The sequence below is a fragment of the Nicotiana sylvestris genome, chromosome 11 (assembly GCF_000393655.2).
Source record: "Nicotiana sylvestris chromosome 11, ASM39365v2, whole genome shotgun sequence".
Taxonomy (NCBI): domain Eukaryota; kingdom Viridiplantae; phylum Streptophyta; class Magnoliopsida; order Solanales; family Solanaceae; genus Nicotiana; species Nicotiana sylvestris.
In genome coordinates, this window is record NC_091067.1 from 726,682 (window position 1) to 748,240 (window position 21,559).

The 21,559-nt window shown below is 32.4% G+C and overlaps 4 protein-coding genes across 4 annotated transcripts; all 4 read right to left on the reverse strand.

Moving 5' to 3' along the window:
• Positions 1–3,100: 3,100 nt before the first annotated feature.
• Positions 3,101–6,337, reverse strand: LOC138882212 (xyloglucan endotransglucosylase protein 7-like). The gene is made up of 4 exons (XM_070162699.1): positions 6,232–6,337; positions 5,503–5,807; positions 4,559–4,752; positions 3,101–3,678 (listed from the first exon to the last, which is right to left on the reverse strand). The coding sequence occupies exons 1-4, from the start codon at positions 6,335–6,337 to the stop codon at positions 3,276–3,278; spliced, it is 1,008 nt and encodes a 335-aa protein (XP_070018800.1). The 3' UTR covers positions 3,101–3,275.
• Positions 6,338–7,199: 862 nt separating this feature from the next.
• LOC104246965 (xyloglucan endotransglucosylase protein 7-like) lies at positions 7,200–10,436 on the reverse strand. Its single transcript, XM_070162700.1, has 4 exons — positions 10,331–10,436; positions 9,602–9,906; positions 8,658–8,851; positions 7,200–7,777 (listed from the first exon to the last, which is right to left on the reverse strand). Exons 1-4 carry the CDS (start codon positions 10,434–10,436, stop codon positions 7,375–7,377), a joined length of 1,008 nt encoding a protein of 335 aa, XP_070018801.1. The 3' UTR covers positions 7,200–7,374.
• An 862-nt stretch (positions 10,437–11,298) lies between these two features.
• Positions 11,299–14,534, reverse strand: LOC138882213 (xyloglucan endotransglucosylase protein 7-like). Its single transcript, XM_070162701.1, has 4 exons — positions 14,429–14,534; positions 13,700–14,004; positions 12,758–12,951; positions 11,299–11,876 (listed from the first exon to the last, which is right to left on the reverse strand). Exons 1-4 carry the CDS (start codon positions 14,532–14,534, stop codon positions 11,474–11,476), a joined length of 1,008 nt encoding a protein of 335 aa, XP_070018802.1. The 3' UTR covers positions 11,299–11,473.
• Positions 14,535–15,396: 862 nt separating this feature from the next.
• Positions 15,397–21,388, reverse strand: LOC138882227 (xyloglucan endotransglucosylase protein 7-like). Its single transcript, XM_070162734.1, has 5 exons — positions 21,143–21,388; positions 20,176–20,279; positions 17,798–18,020; positions 16,856–17,049; positions 15,397–15,974 (listed from the first exon to the last, which is right to left on the reverse strand). The coding sequence occupies exons 1-5, from the start codon at positions 21,230–21,232 to the stop codon at positions 15,572–15,574; spliced, it is 1,014 nt and encodes a 337-aa protein (XP_070018835.1). The 5' UTR covers positions 21,233–21,388; the 3' UTR covers positions 15,397–15,571.
• Between the last annotated feature and the right edge of the window lie 171 nt (positions 21,389–21,559).

Sequence of the window (21,559 nt, forward strand, 5' to 3'; positions counted from 1 at the left end):
CCGTTAAACTCCATGGATATAATTGCGACAACAAACAGCGATTAAGCCTGAGACCAACTTTCACGATCCACTAGCTACTCACTCTCACAGCCCGGAGAACTTGACTGATGGGACGCCAACCGTTACCACGTATTCAAGAGGCAGAATACACTAGGGTTTTCTAATAGATAGGAAAAGGAGGGGTGACCTCTATTTATAAAGAGTGCCTACGATAAGGTCAATAGTTATTGGGCCTCACTTATCCACACACACAATATTTAATATTAGGCCTTTTATTTATCCACCACTTGGGCCACGTCACTATCCTTTCAGGCTATAACTAATTAACGTAAGTTCAAATTCCAACACTTCTAACATATTATGCTGGACCAGTATATTATGCTGGAACTTCAGTATATTATACTGGAACTCCAATATATTATGCTGGAATATTTTCCGGATTTTGAATAGTGTTTTCGTTCAGATTTATCTTTATATGAAAAGTGGCTAAATTTCAATTACTTTTGAAACTATGACTATTTTTCAATTACCACTTGTAAATCTAGCTATATTTGAATTCACCTCTAATACCTTATTTGCTTTTCGGAGAATTCGAACATGAAGTGGGTGTTCAGACATAAGAATTGTATAATTCCAAAAAAAGGTGAAATCTTTTTTCAAGTGAAATTAGAGTTGTGTTTGGACATGAATATAATTTTGGGTTGTTTTTGAAGTTTTGTGAGTGATTTGAGTGAAAATTTTAAAAAATAGGTTTTTGGAGTTTTTCAAAATGCATATTCAAGTGAAAATTTAAAATTTTATGAAGAAACACTAATTTCGAAAAAAAATAAAAAAAAAATTGAGAAAAAGGAAAACATTTCTTATGTCCAAACGGGCTCGAAGTCTCCTATTTCATGTTGGAGTTACTACTTTTGCTAATGACAAGGACAAGTACAAAAGAATTTGCTAATAATATACGAGTGAACCAAAAATGTTATAGGCTGTTTGGCTGAGAAGTGCTTTTTTTCAAAAGTACTTTTGGTGAAAAACAGTTTGTGTTTGACTAATTACTTTGAAAAGCACTTCTGAGTATCAATTAGTGTTTGACCAAGCTTTAAAAACTGCTTCTAAGTGTATTTTTCTCAAAAGTGCTTTTGGAGAGAAGCTACTTTTTTCTGCTTCTCCAAAACTGCTTCTGCTTCTCCCCAAAAACACTTTTTTTCCTTTCAAAAGCTTGGCCAAACACCTTAATTTTAGAAAAAAAATATTTTTGACCAAAAAAAGTGCTTTTGCCTCAAAAGAAGCTTGGTCAAACACGCTATTAGCATGAATTAAGTAATTTCGAAAGGACAATGTTGGACCTTTTTCCACGTAAAGAGACACAAGTCGCTGCAGTATTTATGTACTGTTCTGAGAGTGAAGGATAAATTTTTTATACGTATATTCGTCAACTTCTTTTGATTAATATATTTCTTAGCTCATGATAAAACTTTATCGAGTTTTTTTAATTGATTTTTGTTTTTCCAGATTTGACAAGATCATTAAATAGGAAATTCCAGCAAACATTGTTATGTTTAGCTATTATTTAGGTATTTGGTGGAATAGTGAGGTATATGCAAGTTAGAGCGGATGCCACTTGTTAGTAGGGAAAAAGATAATTTTGAAAATTCGGATCGGGTAATGGTTAATGGGTTGGTTAATTAAATCTGGTTGGGTGTAAATTAAAATTTCATATGTTAAATTATGAGTGGATAACTTATCTACTGTGGCAGCCATTTAAAATTAAAGAGGTTTCCGAGCCAAGAGTGTCACGGCAAGGTGGATAATGGGACAAACTTCTAATAAGAATTATTTGTAGACTTTATCATAAAATTCAGGGGGGTATTTGGACCTTTTCCGAACTGAAATAACCAATAAGTCTTTTTGTTTTGCCAAGACATAGCAATTATTATGTTGACTATTTAAATGTTCAATTCAAAAATCAAAATAAAGAAATAAATGAAGTAAAAAAGATTGAAAATTATTTCTTAATCAGTTGGATTGGGCTTATGAGATATTCAACCCGAGAAAATAAATTTGAAGAATTAACTCAAATAACCGTCCACCCAACAACTTAAACTAGAAGTAATGATGGAGGTATAATATATACATAATTTATGTATTATATATGTATAATTGTGTATAATCAATGCATAATCTGCTAAAAAAATTGAACTGAATATGACCAGCTATTTGTGTAAAAATCCCAAAACATTTACGTAAAAATAGCACGGTATAGCCAGTTTTCGGACTGGTCATTCAAAAATAGCCAGCGTTTACCAAGTCAATAAAAAATAGCCACTATTTTGCGATAATAAAGACGGATCCAGCATAATATACTGGAGTTCGGTGCACCTGTATATGAACTCCAACATATTATGCTGGACTGATATACTTTGCTGGCTCCAGTATAATATACCGGAGACTGGAGCACCGGTGCTCCAAACTCCAGTATATTATGCTGGACCAGTATACTTGTTGGAACTCCAGTATATTATGCTGGAGTTCCATCATATTATGCTGGAGTTCCAGCATACTTATGTTGGAACTCCAGTATAATATGCTGGAGTTCAAATATACTTATGTTGGAACTCCAACATAGTATACTGGCATATTTTCTGGGTTTTGAACAGTGTTTTCGCTCAGATTTATCTTTACATGAAAAGTAACTAAATTTCGATTACTTTTGAAACTGAGCTATTTTTAAACGACCAGTTATAAATCTGGGTATTTTTGAATTTCTCCCAACATTTACGGACCATAGTTCTAGGCCCAATGGCCCAATAACTTCTAAATTCTAAAGGGGACCAAAATGTTCCCTCCTCCTCCTCCCACGAATTCGAATTAAGAGGTAAAAATATATCACAAAAAAGGAAAAATTATAATTAGGTTCGAAGATTGATAAATATGTATGATTAATGCATAATCTAATCTGATCATAACGGATACATAATTTAATTTAATCTATTTCTAGAGTCAAACTATTTTAGAACTATTAAAGCAAATGCAATAAAAAGTGTCGATTATTATATCACAGATTCTGACTAATGAAATTTAAATTACAATTCTCAATTAATGACAATATACAACAGCTTGTTGTATGATTCATCATAGAAAACTACAAAATCATAACTTAAAATAGAAAAAAAAAAGTAAAAACAAAAACAAAAAACAAAACAAGTAGAAAATCCCAAAATACAAGATATGTGTGAAACCTTATACATAATAAACAAACAAGTTATAATTTTCCTATATTGTTATTGAAGCTTGCATTCAGGCGCAGGTCCTTTAGGAAACCTCCATTTATCATTACAATAATCATAAATCATATGTTTTTTCTGCAAAATTTTCATTTTTGCTCGACTTCTTCGATCCAATTCGTGCGTTAGCCACGAGTCATTACCAAAAGGAGGAGAGTTGATATTGCACGAAGATGAACTAGTTAATCTTGAATAAATGCAAGCATCATAAGTAAATTTTTTGTAAGAAGCAATAAAAGGTGCTAATTTCCAATTAGTTTTAATACGACCACCTTGTGTAGCCCAATCATCTGCATTCCATAGACTTGAGTATAGTCTCATTGGTTGGTATTTTGGAAATGGAACACCAATTTTTTCTGCATTTTTGTATTCCCTAATTGGTGTACCATCAACATAGAATCTACATTGAAAAAATTAGAAGAATAAATGAGGAAAAATCCAATTAAAGAATCTTGGAAATTAAGTTACTAATTGCAGTTTAATAACCAAAATGCTCAAAAAAGGGGGTCAAGATCAAATTTTCTAAAGCAAAGTAATCAATATGTTTAATAGTTTGTTTTGCCAAAATTTTAAAATCAATTTATTTTGAAAAGTACTTTTCTTAAAAGTATTTTTTAGAAAAGTACTTTTATAACTTATTTGGCCAAGCTTTTTTTTTTTGTTAAAAATGCTTTTTTTTTTATAACCAAAATTAAGGTGTTATGGCCAATTTTTTTGAAGAAATAAAAGTATTTTTGAGTAGAAGCAAAAACAGAAGCAGGAAAAAGTAGTTTCTCTTTGAAAACACTTTTTTGAAAAGAATTTTTGAGAAAAATACACTTAGAAGCACTTTTTAAAAGCTTGGCTAAATACTGATCGTTGCTCAAAAATGCTTTTCAAATTAATTAGCCAAACACAAACTACTTCTCACCAAAAGTACGTTTTTGAAAAGCACTTTTGAAAAAAACACTTCTCAAAATAAATAGATTTTAGAAGCTTGGCCAAATAGGCTATTAGTGAGATGCAGTTTGGATTTGACGAATTAATTTGAAAAATACTTTTAAGCGGCAATTAGTGTTTGACCAAACTCTTAAAAAGTGCTTTTAAGTTTAATTTTTTCAAAAGTGTTTTTCAAAAAAAATACTTTTTAATAGAAACTACTTTTTTCTGCTTCTCAAAACTGCAGCTTTTACTCAAAATAATTTTTTTTCCTTTGAAAAAAATACTTTTGGCCAGAAAAAACCTCACCATACATGCTATAAAAGAAATCAGAAGCAAAAAAGTTACTGATAATAACTTACATAATACATTTTGGATTCCAAAGGATTGAATAGGTATGGTAATCTGCAGTAGGATCAAACCACAAGAAAAATTGTTGTTCTCTATTGCCTTGGCCTAAACTGAAAATATTTGTATGAAGAGTATAAGGATTTCCTGTTGAATTTCCCAAGAATTCAAAGTCTATTTCATCATGCTTGTTTCCTTGTGATGATAGCTGCAACAAAGACAAAAAAACATTATTCATAAAATAATTTTGTCAATTTTCTTTTGAATTTCTTTTCAACCAAGTAAACATTACAGTAGAGAGCAGCAACAACAACAAACCTAATGTAATCTAATAAATGGGGTCAGAAAAGGATAGTCAGATATGCTCAGAGGCGGATCTAGAATTTAATGTTTATGGGTTCTTGCAACGACCTCGAGTAAATTTCCAATAGTAACTGGGTTCACATTCAAATATTTATAGATATTTAGTGAATTTTTCGAACACATTTATACTATTTGGACAAAAGCTACTGTGTTCATGTGAACCCGTTGGTCGCAAGGTGAATCCACCCCTGGATACGTAGCCTTATGGACCTTGTGTAGGTTGAGGGACTATTTCCGATAGACCCTCAGCTCAAAGCACGCATGCATAATCAGAACATCATAGAGAAAGAAATGCAATAAAAACGTTGTATTAGCCCCAAAAAAATACTAAGGTGACATTCTTCATAAAATACTTTTAAAATTTCTTTTTAACCAATTAAACGTTACAGTAGAGAGCAACAACAACAATAAGCTCAGTAGAATCTCACAAGTGGGGCCTGAAGAGGAAAGTGAATATTGAATACACAGCCTTACCCCTACCTTGTGCAGGTAGCGATACTATTACCGATAGACCCTCGGCTCAAAGCAAACATACATAATCACAACAATATAGAGAAAGAAATACACTAGAAACGTTATATTATAGAGTACTTACGTAAAAGGTAGTAACAGTGCCAGCTGAATTTCCAGGAACGAGCTTAATTTGCATATCAATTTTGGCAAAGAGATACTCTTTCTTGGACTGAAATCCTGATCCAGATAGCTTGTCTAAGGAAAGTGTTAAAAGTTCTCCATTTTCATGTATCTTTCCTCTATCGTCTCCCCATGATAATATAAAATGCCGGTGAAATGTACCATTTACTAATACTACAGGTATACTGCATACATAATTCACCAAAAATAAATTCAGTTCCTTGCCATAGTAAAAGGACAAATAGAAACAAAAGACTATCGGGTCACCTAAAAGAATGTGCAAGAAACAAAGAGAACTAAAAAACTATTGGGTCATATAAAAGATAAAAGGGCAGCCCGATACACTAACTATCTAGTGTTTACGCAAGGTTCGGGGCCATTTGCGGAGCCACATGCACTTAAGGGGATGTATATGTATACTATGTATTGACACCCCTTGACTTCTTGGTGAGTTTATTTCTTTATATTTTGACCCCTCTTAATGAAAATCCTGGCTCCGCTGCTATCCGGGGAAATGCTGCACCACTAAGGGTGACCTACAGGTCATGAGTTCGAGCTATGGTCAGCCACTAATATTTGCATTAGGGCATATGACCTACAGGGTCACTTAAAAATAATTATAGGTAATTCTCTGTAAAATGTGGGATTAGTAACCTGAAAATTATACCTGCTATATCATGTTAAGATAAACTTATAATGTAGAAATACTTTACATTATTAGTAGGCAAAATGGCTTTCTGGACACTTAAATTTGTAGGGCTTTTGAAAGCCGATACACAAACTTTAGTCTTTCCCATTTAAACACTCAAACTCGTGAAACCTATAACTAATAAACACCTTTGACCATTGAATATGCTTATGTGGCGGTAGCTTATCTTACGTGGATATAGTGCGTACAAGTCACATTCAAATGACGCGTGTATCTGTTACTATTCATTAAAAAGATTGTAAAATCAAAAAAGTAAACAGAAACTATAAGGAAAACCAAAAAAGAAGAAGAAATCTCATCCGCCGATTTCCAAACTCCAGTATATTATGCTGGACCAGTATACTTGTTGGAACTCCAGTATATTATGCTGGAGTTCCATCATATTATGCTGGAGTTCCAGCATACTTATGTTGGAACTCCAGTATAATATGCTGGAGTTCAAATATACTTATGTTGGAACTCCAACATAGTATACTGACATATTTTCTGGGTTTTGAACAGTGTTTTCGCTCAAATTTATCTTTACATGAAAAGTAACTAAATTTCGATTACTTTTGAAACTGGGCTATTTTTAAACGACCAGTTATAAATCTGGGTATTTTTAAATTTCTCCCAACATTTACGCACCATAGTTCTAGGCCCAATGGCCCAATAACTTCTAAATTCTAAAGGGGACCAAAATGTTCCCTCCTCCTCCTCCCACGAATTCGAATTAAGGGGTAAAAATATATCACAAAAAAGGAAAAATTATAATTAGGTTCGAAGATTGATAAATATGTATGATTAATGCATAATCTAATCAGATCATAACGGATACATAATTTAATTTAATCTATTTCTTGAGTCAAACTATTTTAGAACTATTAAAGCAAATGCAATAAAAAGTGTCGATTATTATATCACAGATTCTGACTAATGAAATTTAAATTACAATTCTCAATTAATGACAATATACAACAGCTTGTTGTATGATTCATCATAGAAAACTACAAAATCATAACTTAAAATAGAAAAAAAAAAGTAAAAACAAAAACAAAAAACAAAACAAGTAGAAAATCCCAAAATACAAGATATGTGTGAAACCTTATACATAATAAACAAACAAGTTATAATTTTCCTATATTGTTATTGAAGCTTGCATTCAGGCGCAGGTCCTTTAGGAAACCTCCATTTATCATTACAATAATCATAAATCATATGTTTTTTCTGCAAAATTTTCATTTTTGCTCGACTTCTTCGATCCAATTCGTGCGTTAGCCACGAGTCATTACCAAAAGGAGGAGAGTTGATATTGCACGAAGATGAACTAGTTAATCTTGAATAAATGCAAGCATCATAAGTAAATTTTTTGTAAGAAGCAATAAAAGGTGCTAATTTCCAATTAGTTTTAATACGACCACCTTGTGTAGCCCAATCATCTGCATTCCATAGACTTGAGTATAGTCTCATTGGTTGGTATTTTGGAAATGGAACACCAATTTTTTCTGCATTTTTGTATTCCCTAATTGGTGTACCATCAACATAGAATCTACATTGAAAAAATTAGAAGAATAAATGAGGAAAAATCCAATTAAAGAATCTTGGAAATTAAGTTACTAATTGCAGTTTAATAACCAAAATGCTCAAAAAAGGGGGTCAAGATCAAATTTTCTAAAGCAAAGTAATCAATATGTTTAATAGTTTGTTTTGCCAAAATTTTAAAATCAATTTATTTTGAAAAGTACTTTTCTTAAAAGTATTTTTTAGAAAAGTACTTTTATAACTTATTTGGCCAAGCTTTTTTTTTTTGTTAAAAATGCTTTTTTTTTTATAACCAAAATTAAGGTGTTATGGCCAATTTTTTTGAAGAAATAAAAGTATTTTTGAGTAGAAGCAAAAACAGAAGCAGGAAAAAGTAGTTTCTCTTTGAAAACACTTTTTTGAAAAGAATTTTTGAGAAAAATACACTTAGAAGCACTTTTTAAAAGCTTGGCTAAATACTGATCGTTGCTCAAAAATGCTTTTCAAATTAATTAGCCAAACACAAACTACTTCTCACCAAAAGTACGTTTTTGAAAAGCACTTTTGAAAAAAACACTTCTCAAAATAAATAGATTTTAGAAGCTTGGCCAAATAGGCTATTAGTGAGATGCAGTTTGGATTTGACGAATTAATTTGAAAAATACTTTTAAGCGGCAATTAGTGTTTGACCAAACTCTTAAAAAGTGCTTTTAAGTTTAATTTTTTCAAAAGTGTTTTTCAAAAAAAATACTTTTTAATAGAAACTACTTTTTTCTGCTTCTCAAAACTGCAGCTTTTACTCAAAATAATTTTTTTTCCTTTGAAAAAAATACTTTTGGCCAGAAAAAACCTCACCATACATGCTATAAAAGAAATCAGAAGCAAAAAAGTTACTGATAATAACTTACATAATACATTTTGGATTCCAAAGGATTGAATAGGTATGGTAATCTGCAGTAGGATCAAACCACAAGAAAAATTGTTGTTCTCTATTGCCTTGGCCTAAACTGAAAATATTTGTATGAAGAGTATAAGGATTTCCTGTTGAATTTCCCAAGAATTCAAAGTCTATTTCATCATGCTTGTTTCCTTGTGATGATAGCTGCAACAAAGACAAAAAAACATTATTCATAAAATAATTTTGTCAATTTTCTTTTGAATTTCTTTTCAACCAAGTAAACATTACAGTAGAGAGCAGCAACAACAACAAACCTAATGTAATCTAATAAATGGGGTCAGAAAAGGATAGTCAGATATGCTCAGAGGCGGATCTAGAATTTAATGTTTATGGGTTCTTGCAACGACCTCGAGTAAATTTCCAATAGTAACTGGGTTCACATTCAAATATTTATAGATATTTAGTGAATTTTTCGAACACATTTATACTATTTGGACAAAAGCTACTGTGTTCATGTGAACCCGTTGGTCGCAAGGTGAATCCACCCCTGGATACGTAGCCTTATGGACCTTGTGTAGGTTGAGGGACTATTTCCGATAGACCCTCAGCTCAAAGCACGCATGCATAATCAGAACATCATAGAGAAAGAAATGCAATAAAAACGTTGTATTAGCCCCAAAAAAATACTAAGGTGACATTCTTCATAAAATACTTTTAAAATTTCTTTTTAACCAATTAAACGTTACAGTAGAGAGCAACAACAACAATAAGCTCAGTAGAATCTCACAAGTGGGGCCTGAAGAGGAAAGTGAATATTGAATACACAGCCTTACCCCTACCTTGTGCAGGTAGCGATACTATTACCGATAGACCCTCGGCTCAAAGCAAACATACATAATCACAACAATATAGAGAAAGAAATACACTAGAAACGTTATATTATAGAGTACTTACGTAAAAGGTAGTAACAGTGCCAGCTGAATTTCCAGGAACGAGCTTAATTTGCATATCAATTTTGGCAAAGAGATACTCTTTCTTGGACTGAAATCCTGATCCAGATAGCTTGTCTAAGGAAAGTGTTAAAAGTTCTCCATTTTCATGTATCTTTCCTCTATCGTCTCCCCATGATAATATAAAATGCCGGTGAAATGTACCATTTACTAATACTACAGGTATACTGCATACATAATTCACCAAAAATAAATTCAGTTCCTTGCCATAGTAAAAGGACAAATAGAAACAAAAGACTATCGGGTCACCTAAAAGAATGTGCAAGAAACAAAGAGAACTAAAAAACTATTGGGTCATATAAAAGATAAAAGGGCAGCCCGATACACTAACTATCTAGTGTTTACGCAAGGTTCGGGGCCATTTGCGGAGCCACATGCACTTAAGGGGATGTATATGTATACTATGTATTGACACCCCTTGACTTCTTGGTGAGTTTATTTCTTTATATTTTGACCCCTCTTAATGAAAATCCTGGCTCCGCTGCTATCCGGGGAAATGCTGCACCACTAAGGGTGACCTACAGGTCATGAGTTCGAGCTATGGTCAGCCACTAATATTTGCATTAGGGCATATGACCTACAGGGTCACTTAAAAATAATTATAGGTAATTCTCTGTAAAATGTGGGATTAGTAACCTGAAAATTATACCTGCTATATCATGTTAAGATAAACTTATAATGTAGAAATACTTTACATTATTAGTAGGCAAAATGGCTTTCTGGACACTTAAATTTGTAGGGCTTTTGAAAGCCGATACACAAACTTTAGTCTTTCCCATTTAAACACTCAAACTCGTGAAACCTATAACTAATAAACACCTTTGACCATTGAATATGCTTATGTGGCGGTAGCTTATCTTACGTGGATATAGTGCGTACAAGTCACATTCAAATGACGCGTGTATCTGTTACTATTCATTAAAAAGATTGTAAAATCAAAAAAGTAAACAGAAACTATAAGGAAAACCAAAAAAGAAGAAGAAATCTCATCCGCCGATTTCCAAACTCCAGTATATTATGCTGGACCAGTATACTTGTTGGAACTCCAGTATATTATGCTGGAGTTCCATCATATTATGCTGGAGTTCCAGCATACTTATGTTGGAACTCCAGTATAATATGCTGGAGTTCAAATATACTTATGTTGGAACTCCAACATAGTATACTGACATATTTTCTGGGTTTTGAACAGTGTTTTCGCTCAAATTTATCTTTACATGAAAAGTAACTAAATTTCGATTACTTTTGAAACTGGGCTATTTTTAAACGACCAGTTATAAATCTGGGTATTTTTAAATTTCTCCCAACATTTACGCACCATAGTTCTAGGCCCAATGGCCCAATAACTTCTAAATTCTAAAGGGGACCAAAATGTTCCCTCCTCCTCCTCCCACGAATTCGAATTAAGGGGTAAAAATATATCACAAAAAAGGAAAAATTATAATTAGGTTCGAAGATTGATAAATATGTATGATTAATGCATAATCTAATCAGATCATAACGGATACATAATTTAATTTAATCTATTTCTTGAGTCAAACTATTTTAGAACTATTAAAGCAAATGCAATAAAAAGTGTCGATTATTATATCACAGATTCTGACTAATGAAATTTAAATTACAATTCTCAATTAATGACAATATACAACAGCTTGTTGTATGATTCATCATAGAAAACTACAAAATCATAACTTAAAATAGAAAAAAAAAAGTAAAAACAAAAACAAAAAACAAAACAAGTAGAAAATCCCAAAATACAAGATATGTGTGAAACCTTATACATAATAAACAAACAAGTTATAATTTTCCTATATTGTTATTGAAGCTTGCATTCAGGCGCAGGTCCTTTAGGAAACCTCCATTTATCATTACAATAATCATAAATCATATGTTTTTTCTGCAAAATTTTCATTTTTGCTCGACTTCTTCGATCCAATTCGTGCGTTAGCCACGAGTCATTACCAAAAGGAGGAGAGTTGATATTGCACGAAGATGAACTAGTTAATCTTGAATAAATGCAAGCATCATAAGTAAATTTTTTGTAAGAAGCAATAAAAGGTGCTAATTTCCAATTAGTTTTAATACGACCACCTTGTGTAGCCCAATCATCTGCATTCCATAGACTTGAGTATAGTCTCATTGGTTGGTATTTTGGAAATGGAACACCAATTTTTTCTGCATTTTTGTATTCCCTAATTGGTGTACCATCAACATAGAATCTACATTGAAAAAATTAGAAGAATAAATGAGGAAAAATCCAATTAAAGAATCTTGGAAATTAAGTTACTAATTGCAGTTTAATAACCAAAATGCTCAAAAAAGGGGGTCAAGATCAAATTTTCTAAAGCAAAGTAATCAATATGTTTAATAGTTTGTTTTGCCAAAATTTTAAAATCAATTTATTTTGAAAAGTACTTTTCTTAAAAGTATTTTTTAGAAAAGTACTTTTATAACTTATTTGGCCAAGCTTTTTTTTTTTGTTAAAAATGCTTTTTTTTTTATAACCAAAATTAAGGTGTTATGGCCAATTTTTTTGAAGAAATAAAAGTATTTTTGAGTAGAAGCAAAAACAGAAGCAGGAAAAAGTAGTTTCTCTTTGAAAACACTTTTTTGAAAAGAATTTTTGAGAAAAATACACTTAGAAGCACTTTTTAAAAGCTTGGCTAAATACTGATCGTTGCTCAAAAATGCTTTTCAAATTAATTAGCCAAACACAAACTACTTCTCACCAAAAGTACGTTTTTGAAAAGCACTTTTGAAAAAAACACTTCTCAAAATAAATAGATTTTAGAAGCTTGGCCAAACAGGCTATTAGTGAGATGCAGTTTGGATTTGACGAATTAATTTGAAAAATACTTTTGAGCGGCAATTAGTGTTTGACCAAGCTCTTAAAAAGTGCTTTTAAGTTTAATTTTTTCAAAAGTGTTTTTCAAAAAAAAATATTTTTTGATAGAAACTACTTTTTTCTGCTTCTCAAAATTGCAGCTTTTACTCAAAATAATTTTTTTTCCTTTGAAAAAAATACTTTTGGCCAAAAAAAACCTCACCATACATGCTATAAAAGAAATCAGAAGCAAAGAAGTTACTGATAATAACTTACATAATACATTTTGGATTCCAAAGGATTGAATAGGTATGGTAATCTGCAGTAGGATCAAACCACAAGAAAAATTGTTGTTCTCTATTGCCTTGGCCTAAACTGAAAATATTTGTATGAAGAGTATAAGGATTTCCTGTTGAATTTCCCAAGAATTCAAAGTCTATTTCATCATGCTTGTTTCCTTGTGATGATAGCTGCAACAAAGACAAAAAAACATTATTCATAAAATAATTTTGTCAATTTTCTTTTGAATCTTTTCAACCAAGTAAACATTACAGTAGAGAGCAACAACAACAACAAACCCAATGTAATCTAATAAATGGGGTCTGAAAAGGATAGTCAGATATGCTCAGAGGCGGATCTAGAATTTAATGTTTATGAGTTCTTGCAACGACCTTGAGTAAATTTCCAATAGTAACTGAGTTCACATTCAAACATTTATAGATATTTAGTGAATTTTTCGAACACATTTATACTATTTGGACAAAAGCTACTGTGTTCATGTGAACCCGTTGGTCGCAAGGTGAATCCACCCCTGGATACGTAGCCTTATGGACCTTGTGTAGGTTGAGGGACTATTTCCGATAGACCCTCAGCTCAAAGCACGCATGCATAATCAGAACATCATAGAGAAAGAAATGCAATAAAAACGTTGTATTAGCCCCAAAAAAATACTAAGGTGACATTCTTCATAAAATACTTTTAAAATTTCTTTTTAACCAATTAAACGTTACAGTAGAGAGCAACAACAACAATAAGCTCAGTAGAATCTCACAAGTGGGGCCTGAAGAGGAAAGTGAATATTGAATACACAGCCTTACCCCTACCTTGTGCAGGTAGCGATACTATTACCGATAGACCCTCGGCTCAAAGCAAACATACATAATCACAACAATATAGAGAAAGAAATACACTAGAAACGTTATATTATAGAGTACTTACGTAAAAGGTAGTAACAGTGCCAGCTGAATTTCCAGGAACGAGCTTAATTTGCATATCAATTTTGGCAAAGAGATACTCTTTCTTGGACTGAAATCCTGATCCAGATAGCTTGTCTAAGGAAAGTGTTAAAAGTTCTCCATTTTCATGTATCTTTCCTCTATCGTCTCCCCATGATAATATAAAATGCCGGTGAAATGTACCATTTACTAATACTACAGGTATACTGCATACATAATTCACCAAAAATAAATTCAGTTCCTTGCCATAGTAAAAGGACAAATAGAAACAAAAGACTATCGGGTCACCTAAAAGAATGTGCAAGAAACAAAGAGAACTAAAAAACTATTGGGTCATATAAAAGATAAAAGGGCAGCCCGATACACTAACTATCTAGTGTTTACGCAAGGTTCGGGGCCATTTGCGGAGCCACATGCACTTAAGGGGATGTATATGTATACTATGTATTGACACCCCTTGACTTCTTGGTGAGTTTATTTCTTTATATTTTGACCCCTCTTAATGAAAATCCTGGCTCCGCTGCTATCCGGGGAAATGCTGCACCACTAAGGGTGACCTACAGGTCATGAGTTCGAGCTATGGTCAGCCACTAATATTTGCATTAGGGCATATGACCTACAGGGTCACTTAAAAATAATTATAGGTAATTCTCTGTAAAATGTGGGATTAGTAACCTGAAAATTATACCTGCTATATCATGTTAAGATAAACTTATAATGTAGAAATACTTTACATTATTAGTAGGCAAAATGGCTTTCTGGACACTTAAATTTGTAGGGCTTTTGAAAGCCGATACACAAACTTTAGTCTTTCCCATTTAAACACTCAAACTCGTGAAACCTATAACTAATAAACACCTTTGACCATTGAATATGCTTATGTGGCGGTAGCTTATCTTACGTGGATATAGTGCGTACAAGTCACATTCAAATGACGCGTGTATCTGTTACTATTCATTAAAAAGATTGTAAAATCAAAAAAGTAAACAGAAACTATAAGGAAAACCAAAAAAGAAGAAGAAATCTCATCCGCCGATTTCCAAACTCCAGTATATTATGCTGGACCAGTATACTTGTTGGAACTCCAGTATATTATGCTGGAGTTCCATCATATTATGCTGGAGTTCCAGCATACTTATGTTGGAACTCCAGTATAATATGCTGGAGTTCAAATATACTTATGTTGGAACTCCAACATAGTATACTGACATATTTTCTGGGTTTTGAACAGTGTTTTCGCTCAAATTTATCTTTACATGAAAAGTAACTAAATTTCGATTACTTTTGAAACTGGGCTATTTTTAAACGACCAGTTATAAATCTGGGTATTTTTAAATTTCTCCCAACATTTACGCACCATAGTTCTAGGCCCAATGGCCCAATAACTTCTAAATTCTAAAGGGGACCAAAATGTTCCCTCCTCCTCCTCCCACGAATTCGAATTAAGGGGTAAAAATATATCACAAAAAAGGAAAAATTATAATTAGGTTCGAAGATTGATAAATATGTATGATTAATGCATAATCTAATCAGATCATAACGGATACATAATTTAATTTAATCTATTTCTTGAGTCAAACTATTTTAGAACTATTAAAGCAAATGCAATAAAAAGTGTCGATTATTATATCACAGATTCTGACTAATGAAATTTAAATTACAATTCTCAATTAATGACAATATACAACAGCTTGTTGTATGATTCATCATAGAAAACTACAAAATCATAACTTAAAATAGAAAAAAAAAAGTAAAAACAAAAACAAAAAACAAAACAAGTAGAAAATCCCAAAATACAAGATATGTGTGAAACCTTATACATAATAAACAAACAAGTTATAATTTTCCTATATTGTTATTGAAGCTTGCATTCAGGCGCAGGTCCTTTAGGAAACCTCCATTTATCATTACAATAATCATAAATCATATGTTTTTTCTGCAAAATTTTCATTTTTGCTCGACTTCTTCGATCCAATTCGTGCGTTAGCCACGAGTCATTACCAAAAGGAGGAGAGTTGATATTGCACGAAGATGAACTAGTTAATCTTGAATAAATGCAAGCATCATAAGTAAATTTTTTGTAAGAAGCAATAAAAGGTGCTAATTTCCAATTAGTTTTAATACGACCACCTTGTGTAGCCCAATCATCTGCATTCCATAGACTTGAGTATAGTCTCATTGGTTGGTATTTTGGAAATGGAACACCAATTTTTTCTGCATTTTTGTATTCCCTAATTGGTGTACCATCAACATAGAATCTACATTGAAAAAATTAGAAGAATAAATGAGGAAAAATCCAATTAAAGAATCTTGGAAATTAAGTTACTAATTGCAGTTTAATAACCAAAATGCTCAAAAAAGGGGGTCAAGATCAAATTTTCTAAAGCAAAGTAATCAATATGTTTAATAGTTTGTTTTGCCAAAATTTTAAAATCAATTTATTTTGAAAAGTACTTTTCTTAAAAGTATTTTTTAGAAAAGTACTTTTATAACTTATTTGGCCAAGCTTTTTTTTTTTGTTAAAAATGCTTTTTTTTTTATAACCAAAATTAAGGTGTTATGGCCAATTTTTTTGAAGAAATAAAAGTATTTTTGAGTAGAAGCAAAAACAGAAGCAGGAAAAAGTAGTTTCTCTTTGAAAACACTTTTTTGAAAAGAATTTTTGAGAAAAATACACTTAGAAGCACTTTTTAAAAGCTTGGCTAAATACTGATCGTTGCTCAAAAATGCTTTTCAAATTAATTAGCCAAACACAAACTACTTCTCACCAAAAGTACGTTTTTGAAAAGCACTTTTGAAAAAAACACTTCTCAAAATAAATAGATTTTAGAAGCTTGGCCAAACAGGCTATTAGTGAGATGCAGTTTGGATTTGACGAATTAATTTGAAAAATACTTTTGAGCGGCAATTAGTGTTTGACCAAGCTCTTAAAAAGTGCTTTTAAGTTTAATTTTTTCAAAAGTGTTTTTCAAAAAAAAATATTTTTTGATAGAAACTACTTTTTTCTGCTTCTCAAAATTGCAGCTTTTACTCAAAATAATTTTTTTTCCTTTGAAAAAAATACTTTTGGCCAAAAAAAACCTCACCATACATGCTATAAAAGAAATCAGAAGCAAAGAAGTTACTGATAATAACTTACATAATACATTTTGGATTCCAAAGGATTGAATAGGTATGGTAATCTGCAGTAGGATCAAACCACAAGAAAAATTGTTGTTCTCTATTGCCTTGGCCTAAACTGAAAATATTTGTATGAAGAGTATAAGGATTTCCTGTTGAATTTCCCAAGAATTCAAAGTCTATTTCATCATGCTTGTTTCCTTGTGATGATAGCTGCAACAAAGACAAAAAAACATTATTCATAAAATAATTTTGTCAATTTTCTTTTGAATCTTTTCAACCAAGTAAACATTACAGTAGAGAGCAACAACAACAACAAACCCAATGTAATCTAATAAATGGGGTCTGAAAAGGATAGTCAGATATGCTCAGAGGCGGATCTAGAATTTAATGTTTATGAGTTCTTGCAACGACCTTGAGTAAATTTCCAATAGTAACTGAGTTCACATTCAAACATTTATAGATATTTAGTGAATTTTTCGAACACATTTATACTATTTGGACAAAAGCTACTGTGTTCATGTGAACCCGTTGGTCGCAAGGTGAATCCACCCCTGGATACGTAGCCTTATGGACCTTGTGTAGGTTGAGGGACTATTTCCGATAGACCCTCAGCTCAAAGCACGCATGCATAATCAGAACATCATAGAGAAAGAAATGCAATAAAAACGTTGTATTAGCCCCAAAAAAATACTAAGGTGACATTCTTCATAAAATACTTTTAAAATTTCTTTTTAACCAATTAAACGTTACAGTAGAGAGCAACAACAACAATAAGCTCAGTAGAATCTCACAAGTGGGGCCTGAAGAGGAAAGTGAATATTGAATACACAGCCTTACCCCTACCTTGTGCAGGTAGCGATACTATTACCGATAGACCCTCGGCTCAAAGCAAACATACATAATCACAACAATATAGAGAAAGAAATACACTAGAAACGTTATATTATAGAGTACTTACGTAAAAGGTAGTAACAGTGCCAGCTGAATTTCCAGGAACGAGCTTAATTTGCATATCAATTTTGGCAAAGAGATACTCTTTCTTGGACTGAAATCCTGATCCAGATAGCTTGTCTAAGGAAAGTGTTAAAAGTTCTCCATTTTCATGTATCTTTCCTCTATCGTCTCCCCATGATAATATAAAATGCCGGTGAAATGTACCATTTACTAATACTACAGGTATACTGCATACATAATTCACCAAAAATAAATTCAGTTCCTTGCCATAGTAAAAGGACAAATAGAAACAAAAGACTATCGGGTCACCTAAAAGAATGTGCAAGAAACAAAGAGAACTAAAAAACTATTGGGTCATATAAAAGATAAAAGGGCAGCCCGATACACTAACTATCTAGTGTTTACGCAAGGTTCGGGGCCATTTGCGGAGCCACATGCACTTAAGGGGATGTATATGTATACTATGTATTGACACCCCTTGACTTCTTGGTGAGTTTATTTCTTTATATTTTGACCCCTCTTAATGAAAATCCTGGCTCCGCTGCTATCCGGGGAAATGCTGCACCACTAAGGGTGACCTAGGTCATGAGTTCGAGCTATGGTCAGCCACTAATATTTGCATTAGGGCATATGACCTACAGGGTCACTTAAAAATAATTATAGGTAATTCTCTGTAAAATGTGGGATTAGTAACCTGAAAATTATACCTGCTATATCATGTTAAGATAAACTTATAATGTAGAAATACTTTACATTATTAGTAGGCAAAATGGCTTCCTGGACACTTAAATTTGTAGGGCTTTTGAAAGCCGATACACAAATTTTAGTCTTTCCCATTTAAACACTCAAACTCGTGAAACCTATAACTAATAAACACCTCTGACCATTGACTATGCTTATGTGGCGGTAGCTTATCTTACGTGGATATAGTGCGTACAAGTCACATTCAAATGACGTGTGTATCTGTTACTATTCATTAAAAAGATTGTAAAATCAAAAAAGTAAACAGAAACTATAAGGAAAACCAAAAAAGAAGAAATCTCATCCGCCGATTTCCATAATAAAAACACTCCCCTGGATCTCGTCTTCTACATACCACTCCTGTATCTTTGCACCATCCCCAACGACCAGAAACAAGGCTTCACCCATAACCCACAGCAACGACCAAACAAACCCAATCAGTCCCTCCTCCCCATCTACGCCTAATAGCGCCTGCCCCCCTTCGAATTTTGAGCTTTTCTTGTTCTCAATCTAAAAGCTAGCCGCCTACCACCAGAAACGGCTGCAAGATAAACACACATACACACAAGGGACAGAGAAACAGATCCTGGGAGGGGGGGGGGGTGAGAATGAGAGAAAAAGGAGATGGGGAAGTGAGCGAAAAAACAAAGGGACAAAAATATTTTTGTGGTTGTTCGGTTTAAGTGTTGAGGACGTTCGAGATCGCTGACGAGTTGTTTTTTTTCCGGTTCATGGTACAATTTAAAGATTTCTGTTGATCATATATTATCCATGTTTTTATTCGTTTTCTCTAATTCACTTGAACAGTTCTAAGTATCCATTATTATTCCTTTGTGTTCGATTTTTTCTGCCGTTGTACTGTGTAAATTATTTATGGCCCTCTTCGTAGTTAATTTGGTTTGCTGGGTCATTTTGGTACCTTGAGTTAAGTAAAAGTTGCACAACTATGGTGAAGAAGAAAATAAGGGAAATAGAAAAAAAAATTAGAAATTAATAAATTTATTCCAGCACAGCTATGGCGTTATTTTTCGCGCCCTTGACGTGTAACATTCCCATTGGTCATTTGCTGACTGGATGGACACGTATGAGAATGTGTAATACACGCGCGTAGGGTCAAGGGTCAAATGTGTTTATTAGTTAAGGGTTTCACGAGTTTGAGTGTTCAAATGGGAAAGTTCAAAGTTTGTGTATCGGCTTTCAAAAGTCTTACAAGTTTAAGTGGTCAGGAAGTCATTACGCCTTATAAGTTAAATCCTTTGGTTTATTCTAATTTTTCGATGACTAACTCATTAGTGTAAAATTTGTTATATATGCAGAGCAGTTCTCACATATTATTTTGTTAACCAATATTATTAATTAAGTAATGCAAAAATTAATACATAACCTTTTTCTAGCGTTTACTACTCCGTATTAGTAATTGACAACTGCAATTTAACTCAAAGCCTTAAGTAAAAAAAAAAATACATGATCATGCCCAACTCTAGTCCTAAAAAGGATAAGCAGTCGCAACATATATAATTCGGTTTTCAGTTCAAATACTATTCAATATTGGGAAATGTGAAAATAAGGTCTAATTAAGTATTGTAAAAAAATAAAAATAAAAAGCAAATAAAAATTTGAAAAAGGAAAAAAATTGTGTACCTGTCATCAGTTTCTTGGGATTTAGACTTCACCAAGATATGATTAGGGGTGTTCTCCAGGTTGCGACGGGCTGAACTAAACGACTGAGATATGATAACATCTATCTGCTCATGTAATTAATTCCACAAATTAAACATGATTAATTTTTAACTCTGAGAAGAAAAATATGACATGACCCGTGCAGAGGCGAATCTAGGATTATTATAAAATGAGTGCACCACTAAAAAAATTTTTTAAGTGTGAATTGATCCCTACACATCTAGGTAAATAACTCAACATTCAACCAAGTACAATATTTAACCTCTTTTGAAGCATGGGTGCCAGCAGATAACATTAGATCAATTCTAAAAAATATGTACATAAAATACATAGTTTGACCGAAAGACCATGAGCTCACGTGCCCTATATAATAGGCTATAAATCCACCCCTGGACCCGTGGCTGTAGCTACAATTCTGCTTACGAGTTCAGTAAAATGCAGTAGTTTTGACCAAGATCTTATATTTATGTTAAACAAGTCCACTTAATATGTAATAATTTATCCGAAACCGAATGATTTACCTTTTCAATAATTCGGAATTAATAAACTCAAAATCCTAGTTTCGTACATGACTATGCAATTATGCTAGAGGGAGATAAAGATAGGAGACACTGAATTCATATCCCTAATTTTAAGCATAATCTTCATCTATTGGGATCTTTATTTTCAAGGATTAAAAAAAAAAAAAAAGAGGAAATGAGATGTGTGTTTTATAATCGAAAAGAAAACATGGTTTGGACATTCGATAAAATTGAAACGATTATAAGAAAAACACAAAAAGAAAATATGCACTTTACACAATCTTAAAAAAACAAAATCAAATTATCATATCGACTAAATTATCATATTAATACGAGTTAACGATGCAAATGAAGGATGATTATACAATATTTAAGATAATAATTAAGAAATTTATTAAAATTCTTACCTTAAAGACAAAAAGGGCAGCAACGAAGAGCAATATAATGTATGGAAGAGAAGACCTAGACCTAGATGAAGAAGATGAAAACCTTGCCATTGAACTAATTTGATAATATGAATTTTTGAAACTTCATATTGCTTTCTTTTTGTATTACTCATAATTATTGTATACAAATGGAATTTCGTTGTTCATTGATTAATTAGTATTTTTTTTCATCGTAGTGGCTTCATATTGGCTACCAACTACGTTCGTTCCTTCTTTCTTGCTGGCTCCAATCATCATCACCTAATTTTTTGTGGTCAAATCTTTGTATTTAGACGTAAAATACAGCCTCTGTCTCAATTTATATGAAAGTGTTCGGATTTCAAGAGTCAAATAAATTATACTTTAATTTTAATTTTTTTTATATTTCTCTAAATATTT